The sequence below is a fragment of the Colias croceus genome, chromosome 28 (genome assembly GCF_905220415.1).
Source record: "Colias croceus chromosome 28, ilColCroc2.1".
In the NCBI taxonomy this organism is placed as follows: Eukaryota; Metazoa; Arthropoda; class Insecta; order Lepidoptera; family Pieridae; genus Colias; species Colias croceus.
Genome location: NC_059564.1, coordinates 2,088,688 through 2,116,650, shown reverse-complemented (window position 1 = coordinate 2,116,650; position 27,963 = coordinate 2,088,688). Strand labels below are relative to the sequence as shown.

The 27,963-nt window shown below is 34.3% G+C and overlaps 1 protein-coding gene across 1 annotated transcript; it reads left to right on the top strand.

Moving 5' to 3' along the window:
• The first annotated feature begins 36 nt into the window (after positions 1 to 36).
• On the top strand, positions 37 to 25,111 carry LOC123704060 (methionine--tRNA ligase, cytoplasmic). Its single transcript, XM_045652320.1, has 24 exons — positions 37 to 216; positions 1,162 to 1,285; positions 2,150 to 2,303; positions 2,988 to 3,131; positions 3,619 to 3,716; positions 4,810 to 4,926; positions 5,507 to 5,623; positions 6,010 to 6,085; positions 8,129 to 8,256; positions 8,856 to 8,960; positions 12,507 to 12,684; positions 14,174 to 14,338; positions 14,779 to 14,880; positions 15,874 to 15,991; positions 17,492 to 17,562; positions 18,736 to 18,833; positions 19,215 to 19,363; positions 20,134 to 20,266; positions 21,144 to 21,287; positions 21,721 to 21,856; positions 22,318 to 22,389; positions 23,038 to 23,217; positions 24,068 to 24,244; positions 24,956 to 25,111. The coding sequence occupies exons 1-24, from the start codon at positions 114 to 116 to the stop codon at positions 25,067 to 25,069; spliced, it is 3,003 nt and encodes a 1,000-aa protein (XP_045508276.1). The 5' UTR covers positions 37 to 113; the 3' UTR covers positions 25,070 to 25,111.
• Positions 25,112 to 27,963: the final 2,852 nt, after the last annotated feature.

Sequence of the window (27,963 nt, the reverse complement as noted above, 5' to 3'; positions counted from 1 at the left end):
GCCAACTTGTCAAATGTCAGATTGAGGTATCGCTCATACGTCGCGTTTAGGTTATTTTCAGCGAATGGAAATTAATTTTTCTCTAAATAATAAGAAGATAGATCACTGTGAAAATGAAGATTTATACAAACGATAATAATACGGCGACCCTGAAATTGCTAATAGCGGCGAACTTAGCTGAGAAAAAGTTAGAATTACAGAAAGCTTCATTCGAAGGTAGATCACATAAAATTGTTCCTTTTATTTTGTTTACGTATATTTATTTGGTATTCTCTTTAGTAAATTTACATTTGGCATACATTTTATCGATAATTAGTAAATGATAAGTGTAAAAGACACTTTAATCCAAAGATAAAGCTGTTATTGCATCAGTCACTCATTCCAGTAAGATGATTTGAATTAATTAACCTTTACGTATATGCTGTGTATTGTGGTATATTCGCATTAAATTTCCCGCTTTATTTACTAATTTAAGGTAAACTTAAACTCAACACCGCTTTACTCTAATATGTCTAGTTAAACAGTTATGAGATACCTATGTTATAATTTTATTAAAAATCTATCCGATAGATTTGTATGCAATATAGATACTTGAATGCCTATGTATAGTTGTTTAAATGATACATGCATGTTGTTTAATCATGCATGTGCAATATGAATATACTTTTTTCATGGTAGATTAATAGACTAACCAAAAACACTTCAACACACAGATACATTCTAACATTAAACCTAGACACATTATTTATTAACATTAAAGTACACACTTAGAGCGGCCATACACGGACTGCTTCAAGCAGTTTGGATGGACAGCTTGAAGCCGCGACCGCGCAGTGAACTGTAGACAATAGACATTCACTGCCGTACACAGACTGCTTGTGCAGTCGCGACCATTAATGCTAGCCATCAACTGCGCGGTTGGTAGCCACAGCTCGAGCAGTCAACGACCGACCGCTCAAGCAGTCCGTGTACGTTGCTCAGCCGTTAACTGCTTGAGCAGTCCGTGTATGGCCAGGCTTACATGTACTTCATATTTTAGTCTATAATTCAGATAAATACCTCAAATATCTATAAGCATTAATCATTATACCATATATATTATTATATTTACATACTATATGGGGATCGGTGTCGGTACTAAACAACAAGTCTGCATCGCAGACTATTTCGCAGGGCCAAAGTCGCTACCACTGCTGGAAGTGGACGAGGAGCTGACGTTCTTCTCAAGTAATGCAGCGGCACAGTATCTGTTTCCGGTGCTTGATCTATCCGCGAATGGGCAATGGTGAGTTGAAAATAATGTTAGAGAAAGGCTAATTACATAGTAAGGTTTCTTGATATATATTAACAACTAGCTTACCGCCCCCGGCTTCGCCCGCTTTCTCTAAAACGATTTGAGATTTAAACTATCCTATCTCTCAAGTTGGATCGAACTGCACATGGTGTGCGAATTTTATTATAATCGGTTAAGTGGTTTAGGAGTCCATTGAGGACAAACATTGTGACACGAGATTTATATATATTAAGATTATTGTTAGCTCATTGCAAGTTTGGAAAAATCCTCAAATCAGAGTTGTTAATGTAATAAAACTTGTATGCTACATATTGAGAAATATCAGTTTCATACATGCACAATCAGGTGAATCTAAATTAACTTTGTAATTATGTACAAAAGTCCAATAAATCATTACTACATCATTACTAATACTTTTTTATAATTACCTACATTTTACTTTTGACTGGCCGGTTGGCTTGGTTGGTAGTGGCCCTGCCTTCAAAGCCAGAGGTCGTGGGTTCGATCCCCACCTGGGGCAAATATTTGTGTGATGAACATATCTATTTTCATCACACAAATATCTGCAAACATCTGTGTGCTCTGTGTCTGGGTGTTAATTATCTATATACGTATTTATTTAAAATTATATATTATGTAAGTTTATCAGCCATCTGGTTTCCATAACACAAGCGAAAGCTTAGTATGGGATCAGATCGTGCCATGCGTGAAAATTGTCCCGAAATATTTATTTATTTATTACTATTACTAAAATATTTATTTATTATTACTTTACATAAAAAGACTAATTAAAATCACCAAATTCAATAAAACCTTACAAACATACCTCTCAACCCTCTTTTCATACATTTTTAGTCAGCAAATGCAAGAATGGGAGGCGACTCGTCTCCAGCCAGCCATTGCTACAATATTAACGGCTAAAACCGTATCCTCTGATGTTAAGGAAGTGACGCAATCATTATTACGCATGGTCGATGGGTTGTTGAGTAAACACAAGTATATTATTGGGGTAAGTGTTATCTATATATTCTATATACTAATGTAATAAAGCTGAACAGTTTGTTTGTTTGAACGTGCTATGGCGCTAATCTCAGGAACTACTGGTCCGATTTGAAAAATTCTTTTTATTTTAGATAGCCCTTTTATCGAGGAAGGTATGGGCTATAATCACGTTAGGATTAACAAGAGCGGAGTGCAGTATACATATAAAATTAATAATTAATTAATTATATTATTGATCATGATCATGTTTAGGAATAAACTAGCTTACCGCCCGCGGCTTCGCCCGCTGTGTCTAAAACCTTATAAAAGATATACTAAAACCTTTCTTTTGCTTCACTCTATCTATAAAAAAAACTGCATCAAAATCCATTGCGTAGTTTTAAAGATTTTAGCATACAAAGGGACATAGGGACAGAGAAAGCAACTTTGTTTTATACTATGTAGTGATATGTTTTATAATAAAAATATGCATGTTTATAAAAACAATGACCAGACTAAATAATAGATGTCCCACTATGTCCCAGTTTATATTCAATGTTTAAAATTTTTATCCGGTTTTGATAAGATGGATTTAAATTTTAAATTGAATGCTTAAAATAGGTATATAATAAAAATTTAGTTTATAATAAAAACATTTCATTGATCTTAAGTTTTAAATTAATTTATTAATAATTTTACTTTTAATTTTCAGGAAAAGTTATCAGCCGCTGACATTTCAATATGGAGTACTTTATACCCATTAATATACAGCCCAGAGAATAAGCAAAGTTATTTGAGTGAATGCAACAATATATTGAGATGGGCGGACGAGTTAAATAGTGCTAAGGCTTTTAAGGTATAGTAAATATTCTGAAGTTTCTTAATTCATTGAATTTTCTTTTTTTTTGTTATTTTTATATGGATTTTCATTAGTTTAGTTCAGTAGTAAATGTTATAGTATTAGACCTTGAGTTAAGCCCTAATTTGTTCTGAAAAACGCTTTATTGTAAATACACCATTATAAATAAGTCCTATTAATTTTATTGCTTACTGAAACAGATATGAATGCCCCACAAAGGTTTATGGATGTTTACTACTTTGTATATGTCATCGTAAATTATAAACAAATAAAATAATCTTATGGAGATAACAATCTCGCAGGCTCTTCTTATATTGTAACATTGCTCAGACTTAATATCATACAACTATACATAATTTCAATTACAAATTAAATTTGCCATATGATTCTGATCCAAAGTATCTGCTAATAGTCAATTGACTCAATTCGCAGATGATAATAAAAAAAAACCGTATATAATTAATTAATACTTAATAATTAATAGGAAGCAGTTAAACAATGGGGTGGTACAGTAAATGGTCCGTTTAGTCCCACATCAGCGTTGGGTGTACCACAAATGAATAACGTATCCACACCAGCAGGGTAAGTTTTTATTTGGGCAGTTTAATAGGTGCTAGATATGTTCTGGATAGATTGTCTGTCAGTTAAAAACACGAAAAATGTATGAGAAAAGTAGTCAAAAGTGTTGAATAGAATATCAATGAACTTGTTAACAAATCGTGAAACTGGTTGTTGCACCGTTAGAAGCTCTTAAGTCACTACATAGTATGAAACAAAGTCGCTTTCTCTGTCCCTATGTCCCTTTGTATGCTTGAATCTTTAAAACTACGCAACCGATTTAGATGCGGTTTTTTTTAATAGATAGAGTGAATTAAGAGGAAGGTTTTAGTATATAATTTATTAGGTTTTAGACAAAGCGGGTGAAGCCGCGGGCGGTAAGCTAGTTTGCTAATAAAAGTTTGTGTGTTTGTCATTGAACAACTTAAAAATTGCAAAACCAATTTTAACTGGATGCACAGATATAGAAATAGAATTTACAGGAAAAAACTTTAAGGCCGGTTATAATACGCGTGCGTATGGTCGGTCTAGCTATGAACGGTTTTATGAATTTCCATACATATGACAAGCGCGACCGACGTACGCACTGATGGTCGGTCAAGCTCTGCAACCAGCCTAAGTATATACAGGGTGGAAATTTTCTATGAGCCCTGGAAAGTATGTATATCGAATATTGTTACAATGAAACATGTCTTTATTTTTTTATAGAACTGCATTTAAAGATTTTTAACCGACTTCAAAAAAAGGAGGAGGTTATCAATTCGGCCGGTATATTTTTTTTTTTTTATGTATGTACACCGATTACTCCGAGGTTTCTGAACCGATTTACGTGATTCTTTTTTTGTTCGATGCGGGATAGTGTCGAATTGGTCCCATAAAAATTTTATTCGGATAGGCCCAGTAGTTTTTATTTTATGAGCATTTTTGTCTGTAGGTATTTGTAAATTTTGCAAGTGCAAGTTTGAAGTCGGTTGTTTTTAACGCAGTTATCACTTGTTGAAATGTAACTTACCTCACCTGGAAATCTAAATATAAAGCTTTTTACAAATATTTTCTTTATAGGCAATAGATAAAATATTGCATCACTATAATTAAACTAAATATTATTATTTTGCAGGTCACCCGACGATTCAGTACAAATAGGAGTGACGCCGGAAGAATTAGCTCTAGCGCAAGAGAATTGGTTGAACGGTTTGAAAAATCTACAGCCGCCGTTGAAACAAGAGAAAATTGTGTGAGTGATAACAAAAATAATACACTAAAAATGAAAACTACACGTTTTTAGAAAAATCTGTTAAAAAATGGCACTTTAAAATTCCTACTTTAAAAAATTATAAATACAAGTGTGTCTGTTTGTAATTATCTCACAATGTAATGGACAGATTTTATGGTAAGTCTTGTGTCTGAAAATGATATAGGCTAATTTTTCTTTCTTTCTTTCTTTTTACCGCGGTGACACAGTTTTATAAAATAACTAGCTGTGCTCCGCGGTTTTACCCGTAGTGATCTGCTCTTATTGGTCTTAGCGAGATGATATATAGCCTATAGCCTTCCTTGATAAATAGGCTATCTAACTCCGAAAGAATTTTTCAAATCGGACCAGTAGTTCCCGTGATTAGCGCTTTCAAACAAACAAACTCTTCAGCTTTATAATATTAGTATATTTAATAAGTTTTTTGTTTGTTCACTTGATCGCGCTAATCTCAGGAACTACAGGTCCGATTAGAAAATTTGTACATGCATATAATCACACTATGCAATGCAGGTAAAACCGCGAGGCACAGCTAGTATATCATAAAACTACTTTGTTTCAGGTTACCAGTAAAAGGGCGTAAGAACGTTTTAATAACTTCAGCATTGCCATATGTGAATAATATACCACATTTGGGTAATATTATTGGTTGTGTCCTGTCGGCTGATATTTTTGCTAGGTAAGATATTTTTTTTTACAATACAATTAAAAAAATCTTAACTATTTTTTATTTTCTAATAGAAAAACTATTTTTTTTTCTTTAATTCTTGAGAAAAAACATAATAATATATGTTTAACAAAGAAGTAAGTTGCTCAATAGTTTTATTTGATTTGCCAAAGATTGTAAATAATTTAAAATAATTCGTTTTGCTAATTTTACCAATTTTAATTCAAGTAAACTTTGTTTTATATGTGAGAAGAGCTATTTTTATAAAGTACCATCGTTTCGCGTTGTAATGAAAAAAATCGGCAAGAAACTACAGTGTCAATTGAAAGTAAACAATACAATATTTATAATTGACTTGTAAAGTTGAAGATATTAATTTTTCTTATTTATTTCATAAGGTATTGCCGTTTATGCGACTACAACACACTGTATATAAGCGGTACAGACGAATACGGGACAGCGACAGAAACTAAAGTGAGTATTTAAAATATGAATTTAAATATCATGATAATCATCATTATCATCATCTTCATCATCATAGTCATAGTCATCATCATCATCATCATAGCCATCATCTTATGATGATCATTATCATCATCTAAAAAGAATTGCTTAACTGTATTACTAGTGAAAGCTAGTTCTAGCTAAAGCGTTTGACGCAGTCTCATTTAATTTTAAAGGATAACAGGTGAAGCTAATAAATAAAAAAGTGTTCAAAATGTCACTAAGGGCAATGATATTTTATGTATAGATACGTTATATACTCACAATATATCCAAAAAAAAATGCTTCATATGCAGTGTCAGGCACACACAAATACAAGTTTAATTTTACTTAATTTATTACATTGACAGACTGTATAAGAGAGATGGCTATAATAAAATGATATAAACAAAAAAGATAAAGATAGTTTGTCACTTCCGCGCAGGTGTAAGCAAAAGTCATAAGAATTCACCAATTAAATATAAATAAACAAATAGTTGCCATGGCAATTGGCATAGACTAACGACACAGAAGGTTCAATGTTATAGATGTTTCGTTTCCTGCACACGTAAACAAATGTGACAATTTCATTTACTATTTAATTATTATTATGAAGTTTTATTAAAATGAAAAAAACTTTTTTGGAGATATAACTGTATTAAGCATTTATTACTAGCTGTGGTGTTCGTTTTCGGTCATCATCATTTCACCCGATAAACACCCACTGCTGAGCATAGTCCTCCTTATAGAACTCCATACGGACCGATCTTACGCTATTCGTTTCAAGGCAGTTCCCGGAACCCGTACAAGGTCATCACTCCAACTTGTAGGATATAATAATAGTGGTGCCTAGATGAAAAAAAGTATGAAATAAAAGAAAGGATGAAGTATAAGCCTTTTTTATCTAAAACACAAATAAAATTTATGTTCAATAGCTATTTACAGAAAAGCAAATAGCATTTTTCGTCAGTAGCGATAATCTTTTCTTTAATGTATACGTATATTCAACATCATTTTTGCAAACAAACATTTTTGCCATCACGATTTCATTGTATATAATAAATAGATATATTTGTTAATTACATGCACTGTGTGGATTTAAATATAAAAATAATCAAGTATTTACCCAAATCGAAATTAATAAAATAACCGTTCTATTTTCAATAATCGTATCTACATGATAATCTTTGAACACAGTGTGCGCTAGCTTTGTCACACTAGTGATTGAAGCAATGTTTTATCCCTTTCATTATTTCAATACAAGTGTCAAGCAAGTGTCATTCATTAATAATTGCAAATTGTTATTTTTGCTCTAAAATTATAATATTTTAATACATTTACCTGTGATATGATATCCCTCTATCTTTCTATATTTTATTATCGTAATTTGTGCACTTTCTGAACACACAAGAAGGCATTATTGTTAATTTTAACGTTTATATCATCATGTGCGTTCGCTGTTACAAGTCACAATCTGACTGATTCCACTGGTCCCAATTAGGACCAATTCACGGTTTACGTTTTGGTGCGTTGGTAACGTATCTACCTCTTGTTTCTATATATAATATCATTGACTAAGGGCTGACTTTTCAATCCTTGGTTAAAACTTATTCGTCGAATAATGTATAAAACTACCATTTTAAAAACGAATTCTAATTGCCCGTATTTGACAGTTTACGTGACATTTTAATATTATCGTGTAATACTTTATTGGATGGATAAGTTTTATCCAAGCATTGAAAAATCGGCCCTTAAACTCTTTTAGAATAAATGTATTTCTTTCTTAATTAACTTGTGTTAATTAAGTTATTTAATAAACTAGAAAATTTATTTATTCAATTAGACTTCTTCTAGAAGCACTTTTGAATCGTCATAACATATTTTAACATTTACCACCGATTCGGAAAGCAGTATCTATGGAGAAGAACCGGCAAGAAACTCCATAGTTGTTTTAAATCATCTCAGTCATCATCATCAGCATCATCATCATCATAGACTAGTCAGTATTGCAATAAAGTAATACTTGTTTTTCAGGCTATAGAAGAAGGTCTAACCCCGCGTCAGATTTGCGACAAATACTATGAGATTCACAATAGTGTGTATCGCTGGTTTGATATCGGTTTTGATTATTTCGGAAGGACGAGTACGCAGGAACAGACTGAGTTAGTATAATAATTAATTATTTATTTATTTAGCTTCTATCGCGGGTCTTGAGCGCGGGGACCGAATCGAGAAATTCCGTAACGAAAAAACCTCACGCTCCCCACGGGGACGGGCGGAGGTGTGGCTTGAAGGCATAGCATGCAATAGCGCAACCGCCCCAGTCCCTGAGTGACACACGCCGTTTTTATTTATTTGTTTAAATAACAACATAAATTATTAGGAATTCTTGCTGTTTTGAAATTTCTAGAAAAAATATTGTAAACGAGAAAATTGTATGTATGAAAGTTTGTATTGAATTTATTGAAAAAATACTGGACAAATAAAAATTCTTTCTCCCTGTTGTGTGAAATTTACATTTAATTTAAATAAAAGAATTAATAAAATAAAAAATGTAATGTTTCTAAATTATAAATGTTTGACTACTTTTCTGAATAATTTGATACAGAATAAAGATTTTATTTCATTTCAACTCAAAATATCCTGATATGACTCAAAATCTAAAATCATACCATCAAATAACTAAATTAAAGTAATTATGAAATAATTTTATGGACATTACCATATTGAGAAGATTATTACTTTTCTTAACTTTTTACAGGATAGTACAAAAGCAGTTTATGAAACTGCTAGACAACGGTTTCATGAGCACGCAGTCAGTGGAACAGCTGTTCTGCGAGAAATGCGAGAGATTCCTGGCTGATAGGTATGTATAGCGTTAAAATAATTGCTGGAAATTGTAATAGAAATAACCTTTTTTACCACTATATTCAATAAATAATATACTTATACATATTATTATGACAAGTGAGTTTCTGTTGCTTCACTACATAGTACAAAACAAAGTCGCTTTCTGTATCCCTATGTTCCTATGTATGCTTAAATATTTAAAACTACGCAACGGATTTTGATTCGGTTTGTTTTAATAGATAGAGTGATTCAAGAGGAAGGTTTTAGTATATAATTTATAATGTTTTAGACAAAGCGGGCGAAGCCGCGGGCGGAAAGCTATTAAATAATTAAATAAGTATTTTAAACAGCTGTGACCAAAGCAGAAATGTTTTTAATATAAATTCTTATTGTATTATAAAATTTCAAGGCTGATTATTTGTTATTTTTGTGATTTATATAGACAACAATTTTCGTAAGGCGTAAGGCCAAGTGCATACTGCCATTAAGTGTCTGAAGTGTGTTATTTTTATAAATAACTACGAAGAAATTAATAAAAAATGTATGTATTCTTAATCATACGAAAATTTCAATAAAATCTAACATCTAAATTAAAGATTTTCGCAAATATTACTTTGGTGTTCCTCAAGGATCCAATCTAGGTCCTCTACTCTTCCTTCTATATATTAACGAACTTTTTGACACTTCTACTTTATATAAATTTATAAAGAATAGAAAAAATTCGATCACGAGGCGGGACTCGAACCCGCATCCTTCGCGCCATTCCGGGGCAGATGCCTAACCAACTCAGCCACTCGTGACCCGCCCGAGTAATCGAATTTATTCTATCCTTTCAGTTTTATGTGTCTTAAGGGACACACCGCGCGCCATCTATTGAGATGATTTAACAACCATCTCAACCAATATGAAGCACTTTTCAGTGAATACAATATTGTAACGATGGAACACGACCTTTTCTTGAATTTATATTTTTTTGGTTTTTATGGCATTCAAATGCTTTATAAATATAAATTTATAAAGAATAGAAAAAATTCGATCACGAGGCGGGACTCGAACCCGCATCCTTCGCGCCATTCCGGGGCAGATGCCTAACCAACTCAGCCACTCGTGACCCGCCCGAGTAATCGAATTTATTCTATCCTTTCAGTTTTATGTGTCTTAAGGGACACACCGCGCGCCATCTATTGAGATGATTTAACAACCATCTCAACCAATATGAAGCACTTTTCAGTGAATACAATATTGTAACGATGGAACACGACCTTTTCTTGAATTTATATTTTTTTGGTTTTTATGGCATTCAAATGCTTTATAAATATAAATTTATAAAGAATAGAAAAAATTCGATCACGAGGCGGGACTCGAACCCGCATCCTTCGCGCCATTCCGGGGCAGATGCCTAACCAACTCAGCCACTCGTGACCCGCCCGAGTAATCGAATTTATTCTATCCTTTCAGTTTTATGTGTCTTAAGGGACACACCGCTCGGGCGGGTCACGAGTGGCTGAGTTGGTTAGGCATCTGCCCCGGAATGGCGCGAAGGATGCGGGTTCGAGTCCCGCCTCGTGATCGAATTTTTTCTATTCTTTATAAATTTATATTTATAAAGCATTTGAATGCCATAAAAACCAAAAAAATATAAATTCAAGAAAAGGTCGTGTTCCATCGTTACAATATTGTATTCACTGAAAAGTGCTTCATATTGGTTGAGATGGTTGTTAAATCATCTCAATAGATGGCGCGCGGTGTGTCCCTTAAGACACATAAAACTGAAAGGATAGAATAAATTCGATTACTCGGGCGGGTCACGAGTGGCTGAGTTGGTTAGGCATCTGCCCCGGAATGGCGCGAAGGATGCGGGTTCGAGTCCCGCCTCGTGATCGAATTTTTTCTATTCTTTATAAATTTATATTTATAAAGCATTTGAATGCCATAAAAACCAAAAAAATATAAATTCAAGAAAAGGTCGTGTTCCATCGTTACAATATTGTATTCACTGAAAAGTGCTTCATATTGGTTGAGATGGTTGTTAAATCATCTCAATAGATGGCGCGCGGTGTGTCCCTTAAGACACATAAAACTGAAAGGATAGAATAAATTCGATTACTCGGGCGGGTCACGAGTGGCTGAGTTGGTTAGGCATCTGCCCCGGAATGGCGCGAAGGATGCGGGTTCGAGTCCCGCCTCGTGATCGAATTTTTTCTATTCTTTATAAATTTATATTTATAAAGCATTTGAATGCCATAAAAACCAAAAAAATATAAATTCAAGAAAAGGTCGTGTTCCATCGTTACAATATTGTATTCACTGAAAAGTGCTTCATATTGGTTGAGATGGTTGTTAAATCATCTCAATAGATGGCGCGCGGTGTGTCCCTTAAGACACATAAAACTGAAAGGATAGAATAAATTCGATTACTCGGGCGGGTCACGAGTGGCTGAGTTGGTTAGGCATCTGCCCCGGAATGGCGCGAAGGATGCGGGTTCGAGTCCCGCCTCGTGATCGAATTTTTTCTATTCTTTATAAATTTATATTTATAAAGCATTTGAATGCCATAAAAACCAAAAAAATATAAATTCAAGAAAAGGTCGTGTTCCATCGTTACAATATTGTATTCACTGAAAAGTGCTTCATATTGGTTGAGATGGTTGTTAAATCATCTCAATAGATGGCGCGCGGTGTGTCCCTTAAGACACATAAAACTGAAAGGATAGAATAAATTCGATTACTCGGGCGGGTCACGAGTGGCTGAGGTGGTTAGGCATCTGCCCCGGAATGGCGCGAAGGATGCGGGTTCGAGTCCCGCCTCGTGATCGAATTTTTTCTATTCTTTATAAATTTATATTTATAAAGCATTTGAATGCCATAAAAACCAAAAAAATATAAATTCAAGAAAAGGTCGTGTTCCATCGTTACAATATTGTATTCACTGAAAAGTGCTTCATATTGGTTGAGATGGTTGTTAAATCATCTCAATAGATGGCGCGCGGTGTGTCCCTTAAGACACATAAAACTGAAAGGATAGAATAAATTCGATTACTCGGGCGGGTCACGAGTGGCTGAGTTGGTTAGGCATCTGCCCCGGAATGGCGCGAAGGATGCGGGTTCGAGTCCCGCCTCGTGATCGAATTTTTTCTATTCTTTATAAATTTATATTTATAAAGCATTTGAATGCCATAAAAACCAAAAAAATATAAATTCAAGAAAAGGTCGTGTTCCATCGTTACAATATTGTATTCACTGAAAAGTGCTTCATATTGGTTGAGATGGTTGTTAAATCATCTCAATAGATGGCGCGCGGTGTGTCCCTTAAGACACATAAAACTGAAAGGATAGAATAAATTCGATTACTCGGGCGGGTCACGAGTGGCTGAGTTGGTTAGGCATCTGCCCCGGAATGGCGCGAAGGATGCGGGTTCGAGTCCCGCCTCGTGATCGAATTTTTTCTATTCCTTATAAATTTATATTTATAAAGCATTTGAATGCCATAAAAACCAAAAAAATATAACTTCTACTTTATTTTTCATTAATAATTATTTATTTTTTATTATATTCAATTTAGATTCGTGGAAGGCACATGTCCGCACCCGGGATGTCTCTACGACAGTGCTCGTGGTGATCAATGTGATAAGTGCGGCAAATTGATAAACGCTATAGACCTGATACAGCCGAGGTGTAAAGTTTGCGCGCATTCGCCGAGCGTGAAACCGAGCGAACAGCTGTTCATTGAGTTGGGGCAGGTGAGTGTGGGAGTAAGTGAAGTCCCGTGTCCCCGTAGTGGGGTAAGGGGCAGATGCATTATGCATACATCTGTTTCACTGATCGATTTTCTTTAGGGACAAGTAGGTGATCAGCCTTCTGTGTCCTACCAGACCGAGACATTTTTTTTTTCTTCGTCTCCACCGGGAATCGAACCCAGGACCCCTCGGTTCTACGCTCACGCGCCAACCACTGTACCAAGGAGGCGGTGAGTGTGGGAGTAGTGAATATATTATTTAATGAATAATGTGAATGAATGACAAATTAATTAGACACTTTGATTATTAGAAATGTAACAAAATAATTTGCACGCTGTTAAATAACGGCTAAACATGCTGTAATATTATATTGTAAGTTATAACACCCTAAAATACCATGTTTAAATGCAAATAAAGGATTTATTTATAATTAAAACAAATGGAGTTATTATAACTGCGTTAAAAACAACCGACTTCAAACTTGCACTTGCAACATTTACAAATACAGACAAAAATGATCATAAAATAAAAACTACTGGGCCTATCCGAATAAAATTTTTATGCGACCAATTCGACACCATCCCGCATCGAACAAAAAAGAATCACGTAAATCGGTTCAGAAACCTCGGAGTAATCGGTGTACATACATAAATAAAAACATACCGGCCGAATTGATAACCTCCTCCTTTTTTTGAAGTCGGTTAAAAAAAAGAAAACTTATTAGACGACGGTACCATAGACATTTGCAGAGACAGATAGTACGAAACAAGGTAAAATAGAAATATTTGCATGCTGCTATTTGACGGGGTATAGTACGTTTCCCTTTGCGAGTTGGCACAAGAGTACCGAAGAATGCTTGATTCCTATAGAAGAGTTTGTATGTTTGAACGCGCTAATCTCGGAAACTACTGGTCCGATTTGAAAAATCCTTTCGGTGTTAGAAAGCCCATTTATCGAGGAAGGCTATAGGCTATATATCATCACGCTAAGACCAACAGGAGCGGAGCAATGCGGGTGAAACCGCGGGGAACAGCTAATTACTGATATAAAAATATTGAATGTTTTCATGTTCAACATTATGTAAATTTATTTTAACAACCACAATTCTAAAGCCTTATTATAAACGAAATTTCAAAACCTGTATATTTTTATATGTATTTATCTCTTACCCTATTTTCAATTTATGCACTTCTCGATACGTAAATACGTCCATCACATTTATAACACCAATATTTTTTTAAGTTTAGAGCCTTATAATTGACTAGCTGCTCCGCGTGGTTTCACCCCCGTGGCTCCACCCCTGTTGGTCGTAGCGTGATGGTATATAGCCTATAGCCTTCCTCGATAAATGGGCTATCTAACACCGAAATAATTTTTCAAATCGGACCAGTAGTTCCCGAGATTAGCGCGTTCAAACAAACAAACTCTTCAGCTTTATAATATTAGTATAGATTTTTCAATTGAAATTGCAATTTTTTTTCTTTACCATTAGCTAGAACCGTCAATACGTACCTGGGTGTCTTCCACGGAGTCCGGGTGGTCAGCCCCCGCTCGGGCGGTGACGAGGGCCTGGTTAAGAGAGGGGCTTCGCCCCCGGGCCGTTACAAGGGATCTGAAGTGGGGCGTGCCTGTGCCCTTGCCACAGTATAAACATAAGGTAAGCTACTTTTGTGAACTAAAAAATAAACTTTGCTGGTTTTTTTTTTTTCATACTTCCTGCTCCTTTTCTGACCGAAAAAAAACTTAAGTAACAGTATAACTTACCACTAATTGGATTTACAAGCTTGAAAATATACTTACTACAACCGAAAGAATTTTTCAAATAGGACCAGAGTAGTTCCTGAGATTAGCGCGTTCAAACAAACAAACTCTTCAGCTTTATAATATTAGTATAGATATAGTTATTTCGTGTTCAAAATTTGCCATATAACTTGTTTTACTTTGTAAAAAACTTTGATTTGTATAAATAATTTCATAAAAAGCTCATAAAATACCTCATTTCTAATTTACTTTTGAAAACCAAACACGATAAATTGTATAATTAAAACCTATATTATAAAAACTATATGCTTGCTAATAAATATAATTAAAATTTAGGTATTCTACGTGTGGTTCGATGCGCCCATAGGCTACACCAGTATAACGCAATGTGCAACTAAACAGTATGAAAAATGGTGGAAACCGGAAAAGGAATACGATGTAAGTATAAATATACATAAAATAATTAAAAATCATTGAGGTAATAGTACTACGTATGGAGGAGACACCACGAACAAAATCTGTGCGCCATTTTTTTGCTCTAACTATATTTTAAAAATTATTATCTAGTTAGGTACTTACCGATGAAAGTTATTCCTTTGCACTTTTCCGTATTATTTGTGCAATATCGTAACACACACGAAGGCATATTTGATGCGTTTCACTTTAAAACAAATAAAAAATGAGCGTGCAGTTACGCCATATGGCGTATGTTGAGCGGAACATAAGTGATGTAGGCGGTGTCGTCTCCATATGTATATCTCAATGTTAAAAATATACATATAATTATCATTTATACGTGTTAAAAAGGAAGTTAATCTGTGATATCGATTAAAGTTTGACGGTTGAATTTGATACTTTAATTTTATGGCATTCAAATGCCTTATAAATATTTTTTTAAAGTATAGAATTTTGGCAGAACGTGGGTTCCAATTCCGTTTCGTGATCGATTTTATTTCTATTCTTTAAAGAATATTACGTTTCCTTGTTTGTTTCAATGAAAAAATAAATTACAATATACATATATGAATGTATCAGCAGTTAAAATTATTCTAGATATACAATAAACAACTATACTCAGAATAACGATCAAAAATTGTTAAATTGGTTTTGTTACCTACCTGTGTTTTGCTGAAAATAAATAATTTTTCATTTTCATTTTCATTTTCATTAAAATAATTGTCCAAAGCAAAACTCTGCTTACGCGTGTAATAGGCAGAGTTTTCTCATAAGCGATTCAATAGACTTTGACCATTACTGCCACGAAATAAGGTGCTAATTTCAATGAATGTACATAAAGTACAATAAAGTACTTCAATTAATAAATAACATCATTATTAAAACTTTTAAATTGTAACAAATTCAAGAAACTAAAGCCTGTGTTACAATAAAAATTTGTTTTTTAAATAAATAAATGTTTTTCTTTGTTTTTAGGTGAAACTATACCAATTTATGGCGAAAGACAACGTTCCGTTCCACGCTATAATGTTCCCGGCGAGTGCTATAGGAGCTAACGATGGAACGAAACTAGTTGATTATATATTCGCTACTGGTAAGTTCGCTTCGCTTTCGCTTTCGCTTTTGATTCGCGTCTTTTATTATACCTAGAGATAACATAGGTTTTTTATAAACATTGTAGGAATGAGATAGATTTTAATTTAACACTAGCTTCAGCCCGCGGCTTCGACCGCGTGGTGTTTTTTCGCAATAAAAGGTAGCCTAAGTCAATCTTTAGACCCTGAGAAAGATCAGGGTCTAAAGATTGTCTGTGCCAAATTTCATCAAAATCGGTTGAGAGGTTTAAGCGGGAAAGCGTAACAGATAGACAGACAGAGTTACTTTCGCATTAATAATATTAGTAGGGATAGCAGTTTACGTAAATTGACTACACTATTTATTATTATTAACTAGCTTTTCGCCCGCGGCTTCGCCCGCTTGGTCTAAAATTAAATTCTATATACTAAAACCCTCCTCTTGAATCACTCTATCTATTAAAAAAAACCGCATCAAAATCCGTTGCGTAGTTTTAAAGATTTAAGCATACAAAGGGACATAGGGACAGAGAAAGCGACTTTGTTTTATACTATGTAGTGAAGCAGTTTACGTAATTTAACTACACTCTTTATTATTATGATTAATTTTAATGTTTGGACTTATTAGTATCCTACTAATATTATAAATGCGAAAGTTTGTATGGATGTTTGTTACTCTTTCACGTAAAAACTACTGAACCGATTACAATGAAATTTAGCACATATATAGAGGGTAACTTGGATTAAGACAAAGGATAGTTTTTATCCCGGAAATCCCACGGGAACGGGAACTATGCGGGTTTTCCTTTGCAAACGCAGGCGAATCCGCGGGCGGAAATCTAGTACTTAAAAAAAGTATTTTTTAATACTGCTTCTCTTATTATAGTAGAGCCATTTTAATAGGCAACATTTGACAGTTCAACAAAATTCAACAACGTAACCTAGTAACGACGACATAGAATAACATGATATTTCGTTTTGTTAGAACTGCACATTTGCTTAACTTTTTTCAATTACGATTACTTACATATTTATAATAATAATGACCGATACAAGTAATTTTAGGATTTGATTTTACTGACAAACCATTCTAAACAAAATAAACAATTTCTGATTTAAAGAACTGACGTCGCTACAATTTTGTGTCAATAAACCTTTTTTCTTTTTAAATACCAGAGACGTTACTCTAAAAATCGAAATCTGACATCTAGAATCGAATGCATTGATTACTTGGGAATAAAAATTATCATAAATTATTGACATGTGTTTCAAGTTCGATTGACAAATGTTTCAAGTCCGTATCGATTAATTCACTTTAATCGATGTTTTTAAGCAGATTACCACCCTATGAAGATAAAATTGATAGACGTCAAATGTTGCCTATTAAATTGGCTCGACTATAGATAGATATATTTTATTATTTATAACATCCGTTATATTTATATTAAAAAGAAGGGTTTTTCTAATAATACTGTTTCGTAAATACCATATTATTAACCGAAAATACTATAATTTTTCAGAATATTTGAATTACGAAGAAGGCAAATTCTCCAAATCTCGCGGTGTCGGTGTATTTGGTACAGATGCACAGGTAAGTGATATGCTATTTATCCGACTGCTATAAAAAGAGGTTGACCGCGAATCGAGGGGTTCTGGGTTCGATTCCCGGTGGAGACGAAGAAAAAAAAATGTCTCGTTCTGGTAGGACACAGAAGGCTGATCACCTACTTGTACCTAAAGAAAATCGATCAGTGAAACAGATGTATGCATAATGCATCTGGCCCTTACCCCACTAGGGGACATGGGACTTCACACTTTTTATAAAAAGAGGTTGTATATGTATTTATCTTTAACCAGCAATTCGGATTTTCTAAATTAGATAAATTCAACGAAATGATGATTTAACCTTAAATTAAAAATAAATACTAGATCACTTGGCACAAACAATTAAAGGGGAAGATTTAACAGGTGAATGAGAAAGGCAAAAAAATAATTTTACTTGAATAAAAATTAAAAACAGTATATCTCGTAACTAGCTGCTCCGCGCGGTTTCACCCGCGTGGCTCCGCTCCTGTTGGCTGTAGCGTGATGATATATAGCCTATAGCCTTCCTCGATAAATGAGCTATCTAACACCGAAAGAATTTTTCAAATCGGACCAGTAGTTCCCGAGATTAGCGCGTTCAAACAAAAAAACTCCTAAGCTTTATAAAGTAAAAAAAAGGTGATAATAAATATTAATAATATATCTTTAATGTAAATGTCTGCATGTGACAATCATTTAGTTATTATAACAAATACATTCATAAATACTTTATACATATCTATACTAATATTATAACGCTGAAGAGTTTGTTTGTTTGTTTGAACGCGCTAATTTCGGGAACTACTGGTCCGATTTGAAAAATTCTTTCGGTGTTAGATAGCCCATTTATCGAGGAAGACTATAGGCTATATATCATCACGCTAAGACCAACAGGAGCGGAGCCACGGGGGTGAAACCGCGGAGCACGGCTAGTTAATAAAAAAAATGTGTGCGTGTACTAGTGTACACACGTAAGAAGTGAAACTTCTTTATGACCTTAATTTTCAAAAAATAATTTACTATATGCAACTTTACAGAAATACGTCGAATCACGCGTGGTAGGGATAAGAAAAAGATGGCGCGTAACGGAAAAATGTCACGCGTAACGAAAAAATGTTACACTAAATTTTTTTCCAACCCCGATATAGAAGTTTCACTTCAATAAATTATTAAATTACAGGATACAGGTATACCATCTGACGTATGGCGTTTCTACCTCGCCAGCATTCGTCCAGAAACGTCAGATTCTAGTTTCAATTGGACTGAGCTTGTTACACGGTGAGTTTTAAGATATATAATTTTATTTATTTTTTTATTTTTCTTTATTAGGGATAATAAACAGCAGAACAGTGGTTAATTGTACAATAAAACTTAGTCTATATACAGGTATAACTGTCCAACCAACAACATTATCCACAGTTTGGATACATACATTTTTATATGTGCAACAAATGCGAATAAGAAAAAATAAATATAAATGTGCACTATAAGGAATTTAATTAAGTGGCTAGTCGTTATATTATTTAATGTTGATCATAGAAATTGTAATTTAAGTGGCTATCTGAAAATTAACATAAATATGTATAACTTTGAACTTATTTCACCTCTGACAGACAAAAATATAAAAAACTATATGTATGTATGTTTGTTTATTCACAGCAACAATTCAGAACTGCTGAACAACCTGGGTAACTTCTGTCACCGTTCCCTAAGTTTCTGTGTGAATTCGTTCAACGGAAGAATACCTGAAGCGAAGTTGAACAGTTCGGACTATGAGCTCTTCGCGTTGGTCAATAGGGAGGTTGTTGGTAAGTAATCAAATTAATTTTCTATACTAATACTAGCTTACCGCCCCCGGCTTCGCCCGTTTTCTCTGAAACGATTTGAGATTTAAACTATCCTATCTCTCAAGTTGGATCGAACTGCACATGGTGTGCGAATTTTATTATAATCGGTTAAGTGGTTTAGGAGTCCATTGAGGACAAACATTGTGACACGAGATTTATATAATAGATTAAGATTAAGATAAGATTATAAAGAGGAAAGGTTTGTAATTATGTATGGTTTTCACGCATAAACTACTGGAGCGATTTTGATGAAATTTGGCACAGTGCAATCTTTAGACCCTGAGAAATAATATAGGCCTTTTATTGCGAAATATGTACCACGGGCGTAGCTGGGGCGGACCGCTAGTATTGAATAAAATGGATTTATAAAATAAAAAACAGCATCTCCCCATCTAAAAGGAAATTCTCTTTATTCTCATTCTTATGTTTCTTATCTCATTGTTTTTGAAGTTTCTTTAGCGCTTTGAGAGTAAAAATTCAAGATGCGCAAAACGCGTCATGGCAAAACCGTCACGACATGGAGCAAGGCGACGATCTTGGTATCTTTGAAACTTGCACAAGAAGTTTTACTTCTGATACACATGTGAACATACGCTCTTTTTTTGTTCGTAAAAGTTTTTAACATTGACGATAAAACCTATACAATTCTAACGTGTTTGTTTTTATTAATTTATTTTATTTAATTAAGTTTTATTTTATTTTATTTAAATAAGTTTTCCTCTAATTTCAAGCGTATGTCCAAAATATGGAACGTGGTAGACTGCGCGAAGCCCTACGCCATGTATTAAGTGTTTCGAGACTTGGCAACCAGCACATGCAGAGCGAACAGCCCTGGGTACTGCTTAAAGGGAGCGAGGAAGATAAGTGAGTATTCCAACTAAAACTCAAACTCACAATTACACCATACACCTCACACACACTTTCACTTACATTCAACACTTACACTTTACGCTCATTCAATAGCATATACACTTTAGTACGTTTTTTTAGTGGTTTAGTACGTATTATTAGTGAGTATTCGAACTCAAATTCAACAACAAAATGTGTCAAACTCACACTTACCCTATACACATCACACTGACACTACACTCACACTTTACACTTACACCAACACTCACTCATTCAATACCTTAAAGCACACTTACACTGTATACTCACTAACATTTTTACACTAACTCATACTTTGCCCTCAACACTAACACTTTACTTACACTTTAGTAGTATCATTTTAACTACCTATATTGCAGAATATGCTCCTTATCAACAATTTTCTGCACTTTCAATTTCATTATCTTATTTTTCCAAGATTTTTTACCAATTTTAGATACTATTGACTGAATGGCCGGTTGGCTTGGTTGGTAGTGACCCTGCCTTCCAAGCCAGAGGTCGTGGGTTCTATTCCCACCCGGGGCAAATATTTGTGTGATGAACATAGATGTTTGCTCTGTGTCTGGGTGTTAATTATCCATATAAGTATTTATTTAAAATTATATATGTATGTTTATCAGCCATCTGGTTTCCATAATACAAGCGAAAGCTTAGTATGGGATCACATCGTGCCGTGTGTGAAAATAGTCGCAATATATTTATTTATTTATTTATTCTTCACTGTATAGGAAATACAAAATGAAGACGACACAAAATAAAAGATACAATCGGCATACAGTGGGTGGCCTTATGGCTATAAGCCATATTTATTTATTTATTGTTTATTTATATATTTTTCCCCCTATTTTTGCAGAATCCGCGCCGCAACAGCGATATCCGTGTGTTGCCAGCTTGTAGCATTACTGTGTGCGCTGGCAACCCCGTACATGCCGCACACGGGCCGCAGACTGCTCGCGCAATTGAACGCTGGCAACACTTGTTTGAGGATCAACCCTACGTAAGTTTTTTTAAACTATTGTAGGGGTTTTGCTGACTTACAAAACACATAATGTAATAATAAATTTAATGTATTATATACAGTGTGAAACTTCCGATTGACATCGCCGGACGTTTACGCCGTGCGCAATAAATATGTATGCTTCGTAAGCGATTATTTCATTTAGTACACCCAAACACCTAAACTATTTTGCTTTTTTTGGAACGAAGTTTCTTATTGCTAGTAATGAGGCTAGGCGAGCGTCACAAAAAATCCTCACTTTTGCTGTAGTGCAGGGGTTCCCAATCTTTTTCAGCTCGCGGCGCAGTTTCATGTTAAGTTTTTTGTCTAAAAAATGTTTCAATTCGGAGATATCTTTAACTAAACTTTTTTTTTTAATTCTAACTAACTTGAGAGTAATATTAAAATATTCATACTATATCAATATTTTCAGGAATCCATCGCTAATCCAATACTTACCAGTCGGCCATGTTATCGGAAAACCGGAGCCGCTTTTCGCGAAAATATCCCCAGAATTGGCGGACACTTTACGAGAGAAGTACAAGGGCACACAGACGGAAAGAGCTCAGGTATCTATATCGATCAATTTTTAAAAGAAAAATATTTTTTTTGTGATTTTTCGTATCATTACTAGGAAAAAATGTTCTCATAAACCTACTGAAACTACAAAAACTCATAAATACCCATTAACCCATAAAACATAATCTCACAAACCCATAAACTCATAAACCTACTGATGCTACAAAATCACAATTTTTTTTTTTTTTTTAATTGGCTTATACATAATTGGGGTATTTCCAATAAATAGAATCCTCGGGAATATACAGAATGGGGGACAATTTTTTTATGGGCATATGGAAAAAAACATCTTTTGAATGACATTCATTATTAACAAAAAAAAAAAACATTAAAAATGTCGTATTTTTCGTTAATTTTATCATAACAATTTACAGATTTTTTTTAAGTTTAAGTTATATAATATTCTATCTAAAAAATAAACATTTAAGAAATGAATTTTTTATTGTTTTAGCAAAACGGTGAAGCAGCGAAAACGTCAAGTGCATCTAATGTGGCTGAATTGGAAAAAGCTATCGCGGCTCAAGTAAGTCTTTATATTTATATAATAACTAGCTTTCCGCCCGTGGCTTCGCCCGCGTTTTGAAAGAAAAACCCGCATAGTACCCATTCCCGTGGGATTTCTGGGATGAAACCTATCCTATGTGTTAATCCAAGTTACCGTGTTACAGTGTTCTCTATATGTGTGCTAAATTTCATTGTAATCGGTTTAGTAGTATTTGCGTGAAAGAGTAACAAACACACACACGACCTCACAAACTTTCGCCTTTATAATATTAGTAGGATTTAATAGCCCTGCATTTTTGCGGAATTTATGTTGATTGTGATATTATGTGTAATCTACACTAATATTATAAAGAGGAAGACTTTGTTTGTTTGATTGTTAGAATAGGCTCGTAAACTACTGGACCGATTTTGATGAAATTTGGCACAGATAATCTTTAGACCCTCAGAAAGAACATAGGCTACCTTTTATTGCGAAATATGTACCGCGGGCGAAGCCGGGGCGGACCGCTAGTACTAAATACTATAATAATATATTTATAAAAACTAAATGGACGGAAAAAAACAGCACAAAAAAATTTTTTTTTGTCTCCATACTGTATTATTATTGATAAGATTTTGAAAGAAAATCATTTTTTTTCGGTAATTTTTACTTTTTTTTCAAAAACAGGGCGAAAAAGTGCGCCAACTGAAAGCGTCGACAAAAGACAAATCAGTGTGGCAACCCGAAGTGAATAAACTATTGGAACTAAAGAAACAACTGACACTTGCGCAAGCAACGCCGCAGGGCAACACTGTGCAAGGCGGTGGTGATGATGTTGCTAGCATTGAAAAAGCTATCGCTGAACAGGTATGAAAATTAATTGTTTTTTTTTTTATTATTAAATTAAGGTATAATTTGTGATGTGTAACTTGTTTAGGAGCAAAATTTCAAGGTCGCGTCATTGCAATACCGTCACGTCATGAAGGCGATCATTTTGGTATCTATGAATCTTGCCAAAGAAGTTTCACTGCTGACACACGTGCTCGGTACACACGCTCTTTTTTTATATGACTAAATAAATCTATAATTTTTGTATAAACAGCTTCTTCAAAATTCGAATATTTGAACAAGAAAAAAATACATTATTTTTTTGATGTCTGCTTTTACCATCAATGAGAGTTTATAAATAACTAGCGGTCCGCCCCGGCTTCGTCCGTGGTACATATTTCGCAATAAAAAGTAGCCTATGTCCTTTCTCGGGTATCAAAATATCTCCATACCAAATTTCATGCAAATTGGTTCAGTAGTTTAGGCGTGATTGAGTAACAGACAGACAGAGTTACTTTCGTATTTATAATATTAGTATGGATTAATTTTTCAAAACCGTAAAAGTTTTTCCATAGATACTTATCAACTCAGAACCTTTTTTTAAAAAACCTTAATTTAAAGAGTATAAAAATTAAAAAACTAGCTTTCCGCCTGCGGCTTCGCCCGCGTGCGTTTCAAAAAAAAAACCCGCATAGTTCCCGTTCCCGTGGAATTTCCGGGATAAAACCTAGCCTATGTTACTCGTGCATAATGTAGCTTTCGAATGGTGAAAGAATTTTTAAAATCGGTCCAGTAATTTATGAGCCTATTCATTACAAACAAACAAACAAACAAAGTTTTCCTCTTTATAATATTAGTGTGGATAAAAATAAAGACATTATTTTCACAGGGCGATAAAGTTCGACAACTTAAAGCGTCAACAAAAGACAAAGCAGTGTGGCAACCCGAAGTGAATAAATTGCTAGAGTTGAAAAAGAAGTTGGCTAACGCGCAGGCGAATCAGGCAACACCGGCCAGTGACAGCGGGGATAGTGTTGCCAGCTTGGAGAAGGCTATTGCTGAACAGGTAACATTATAATAAGTTATTTTATATAAAAAATATAATTATTGGTTTAATCTTAATATATATAAATCTCGTGTCACAATGTTTGTCATCAATGGACTCCTAAACCACTTAACCGATTATAATAAAATTCGCACACCATGTGCAGTTCGATCCAACTTGAGAGATAGGATAGTTTAAATCTCAAATCGTTTTAGAGAAAGCGGGAGAAGCCGCGGGCGGTAAGCTTGTTTTTATATATAACTAGCGGTCCGCCCCGGCTTCGCCCGTGGTACATATATGCGTTTTCTCTACAAGAACCATCGTCGTACGTCATGGAATATAATAAAAAAAGAATTATCGAAATCGGTTCCGCCGTTCACACGTGATGCCGTGACAACGCGAAACGGGTTTCATTTTTAAATATATAGTTACGCGTTTTTATAGACTTAAAAGTAGGTTTGTGTGAATGAAATATAAAAAAAAAATCCTACATTCTACGAATTTCTTTTATATAAGAATCATCGGATTTGCGAACGCAGAAAGTTTCATTAAATTCGGTTCAGTAGTTTTTGTTACACTTATTATCTGTTACTGAAAATTCTCATGTACATACATAGAATACAGTATTGTAATAAAATTTTGGTATTTCGTCTATTATTAATTATGTATAAGAAATATGTTTGCTTGTTTCACAAAGATAAATAAAATAAAATAATTGTTTTTTGTTTTTAGGGTGACAAGGTGCGAAAATTAAAAGCGTCGACCAAAGACAAGTCGGTCTGGCAACCGGAAGTCAATGTGTTGCTAGATCTAAAGAAACGTCTTGCCGCAGCGCAGAGTAAATAAATGTCAAATAAAGATTAAAAAGACCGTGTCAGAAGTGAAACTTCTTTGGCAACATTCAAAGATACCAAAATCGTCGCCTCACGCCATGACGTGACGGTATTGCCATGACGCGACCTTGAAATTTGACTCTCAACGCGCCTAAAGAAGTTTCACTACAAAAATTTAACAAAAAATGTTCTGAGTATTACCGTACAGTGTTTTTATTTGTATATACGTGTAGTAAGTTATTATGAAAAAAAAATTACGTGTGTCACTCGGGAACTGGGGCGGTTGCGCTATTGCATGCTATGCCTTCAAGCCACACCTCCGCCCGTCCCCGTGGGGAGCGTGAGGTTTTTTCGTTACGGAATTTCTCGATTCGGTCCCCGCGCTCAAGGCCCGCGATAGAAGCTATGCAATGGCTTAATATTTTTGGCGTAAATGAAAACAAAATATGGCTTGAAAAATCATTTTGTGCAATGTCAAATTATAAAGAGGTGGATAAGATGTATCATCATTGGTATATTATGACAAAAAATATTTTTTCTTAAGTATAGAAATAATGACATTACATTGTAGTATTAAAAATCGCTCAATCTATATTTATAACTAGCTGTGCTCCGCGGTTTCACCCGCATTGCTCCGCTCCTGTTGGTCTTAGCGTCATGAAAGCCTATTTATAGTCTTCGTCGATAAATGTGCTATCTAACACCGAAATAATTTTTTAAATCGGACCAGTAGTTCCTGAGATGAGCGCATTCAAACAAACAAACTTTTCAGCTTTATAATCTATACTAATATTATCAACCAACAGAAGCTGTTCCGCGCGGGTGAAACCGCGGGGCACGGCTAGTCATGTAATAATCTTATTCAAAATTCACTGGTACATTTTTCTATAGAATTTTAATTTATTGAAGTGAAACTTCTTTATCGGGGTTGGAAAAAAATTTAGTGTAACATTTTTTCGTTACGCGTGACATTTTTCCGTTACGCGCCATCTTTTTCTTATCACTACCACGCGTGGTTCGACGTATTTCTGTAAAGTTGCATATAGTAAATTATTTTTTGAAAAATAAGTTCATAAAGAAGTTTCACTTCTTACGTGTGTACACTAGTACACGCACACATTTTTTTTTACTTATAATATACCAATGATCTATTTTGTACATGTGTTCATTACTATGCATTGTAATGGTATTTATTGTTAGATCTTAAGATTATTTAGAACTGATTTCTCAATAAGATTTCTATGAAGTATTCTGTGTTTTATTTTACCCCTTCAATCACTACATAGTATAAACAAAGTCGCTTTCTCTGTCCCTATGTCCCTTTGTATGCTAAAATCTTTAAAACTACGCAACGGATCTTGATGCGGGTTTTTTTAATATACAGAGTGTTTCAAGAGGAAGGTTTTAGTATATATTTATTTATTTACTCTTCAATAAAACTATACATAGAAAACTTATTGCTAATATGCAGAACAAAAAAAAAACAGTATAGTTTATTAGGCGGCCTTATCACTTAGAAGTGATCTCTTCCAGGCAACCTGGGCAAAAGGTAACAAGTATATAATTTATTAGGTTTAGACAAAGCGGGCGAAGCCACGGGCGGTAAGCTAGTAATAGTATAAAAGCATTAATAATGGAATTTGATTCATAAAAGAAACTAATTATTCACCTACTAGTTGTGCTAAGTACAAGTGGACGAAGCCGCGTGCAAAATCATGTATTTCTATAGCTCATGTGTTATTCTGACGTATAACCTACATTCCTGTAAAGTTTCATCCAAATCGGTCCTGTATTTTTTAAGTGAAAGAGTAACAGACATCCATCCGTACTATCATATTACTTTCGTAGTATTAGTATATGTTTAGTAGTATTTGCGTGAAAGGGTAACAAACATCCATACATCCTCACAAACTTTCGCATTTATAATATTAGTAAATAAAAACGCTCGTAAACATTAGTCATAGATATGTGTAAAATTCATAAAAATTTCTGAAAATAAGGTTTCTTCTAAAATTATGATGGTGTATTTGCACATTCGTGTCGTCTCGTGACAAAGATATATTCCACGAAACATTCTTATACGAATGTAAATAAGACGCAATTCGCAAACCACTGATCGCACATAATATGTTTTCCCTTAGAAAGCTAGAGGGAGGGCTCAATATGCAGCAGCTCAGTTATAATAATGTACTCTGTGAGCAAGCATATAATATTATCAATAAGCCAAAGAGTACTATAATAATACGCGGCAGCAATAAGCTCAGTAGTCTGAAGCCTCAACAAGCGACTACTAATAAATTACTTGCTCAGTGGCGACTACAGCGACATCAGCGTCTAATAAATTACCGTCAATTACCGTATTCTATCATAATCTTCTTATTACCTATTATTATCGATAGATGGCGCTAGGTGTCAGTCATGTTATCCTTTTTAGAGCACTTTTAGAGCATGATAGTTGATACGGGGGCCTAGACAAAAACCAAGCGTTTTCAATGCAAGCGTTTTCCGCTCACGCTAAGGTTTTGACATTAGCGTGTTGAAATTGGTAGACAAGTTACACATGGAACGCTGAACGCCCATTCCGCAGCGTTATCCGAAACATTCTATAATTAGTCTATGGAATAGTGTGTAGCAAGTGTCAACTGTCAATTGTCAAAGAGTCAGTAGGTATCTGTTACTGTCAAAGTTCAAACATTGATCCATTTCCAAATGCGACTAAAAGTAAAAATTGCTATTTTAGTAATTATGAATAATATGGCTATTTAAAATGTTATGATGATTAATATAAGTAACCTATAAGCATACAAAATAGTATGAACTCAGACGAATTCGGGTATATTTGGTATGGTGACGTTTGTTCTTTGTAATGTCTTAATTTATCACTGTCGTTTTAATTCTTTGCTAATT

Bases quoted from the DNA above. Each gene is read 5' to 3' on its own strand.
- LOC123704060 (XM_045652320.1), top strand. From the start codon at position 114: ATGAAGATTTATACAAACGATAATAATACGGCGACCCTGAAATTGCTA. The intron at 5,624-6,009 runs GTAAGATATTTT...TTATTTCATAAG, and splicing joins TCGGCTGATATTTTTGCTAG to GTATTGCCGTTTATGCGACT. The intron at 17,563-18,735 runs GTAAGTGATATG...ATTAAATTACAG, and splicing joins TATTTGGTACAGATGCACAG to GATACAGGTATACCATCTGA.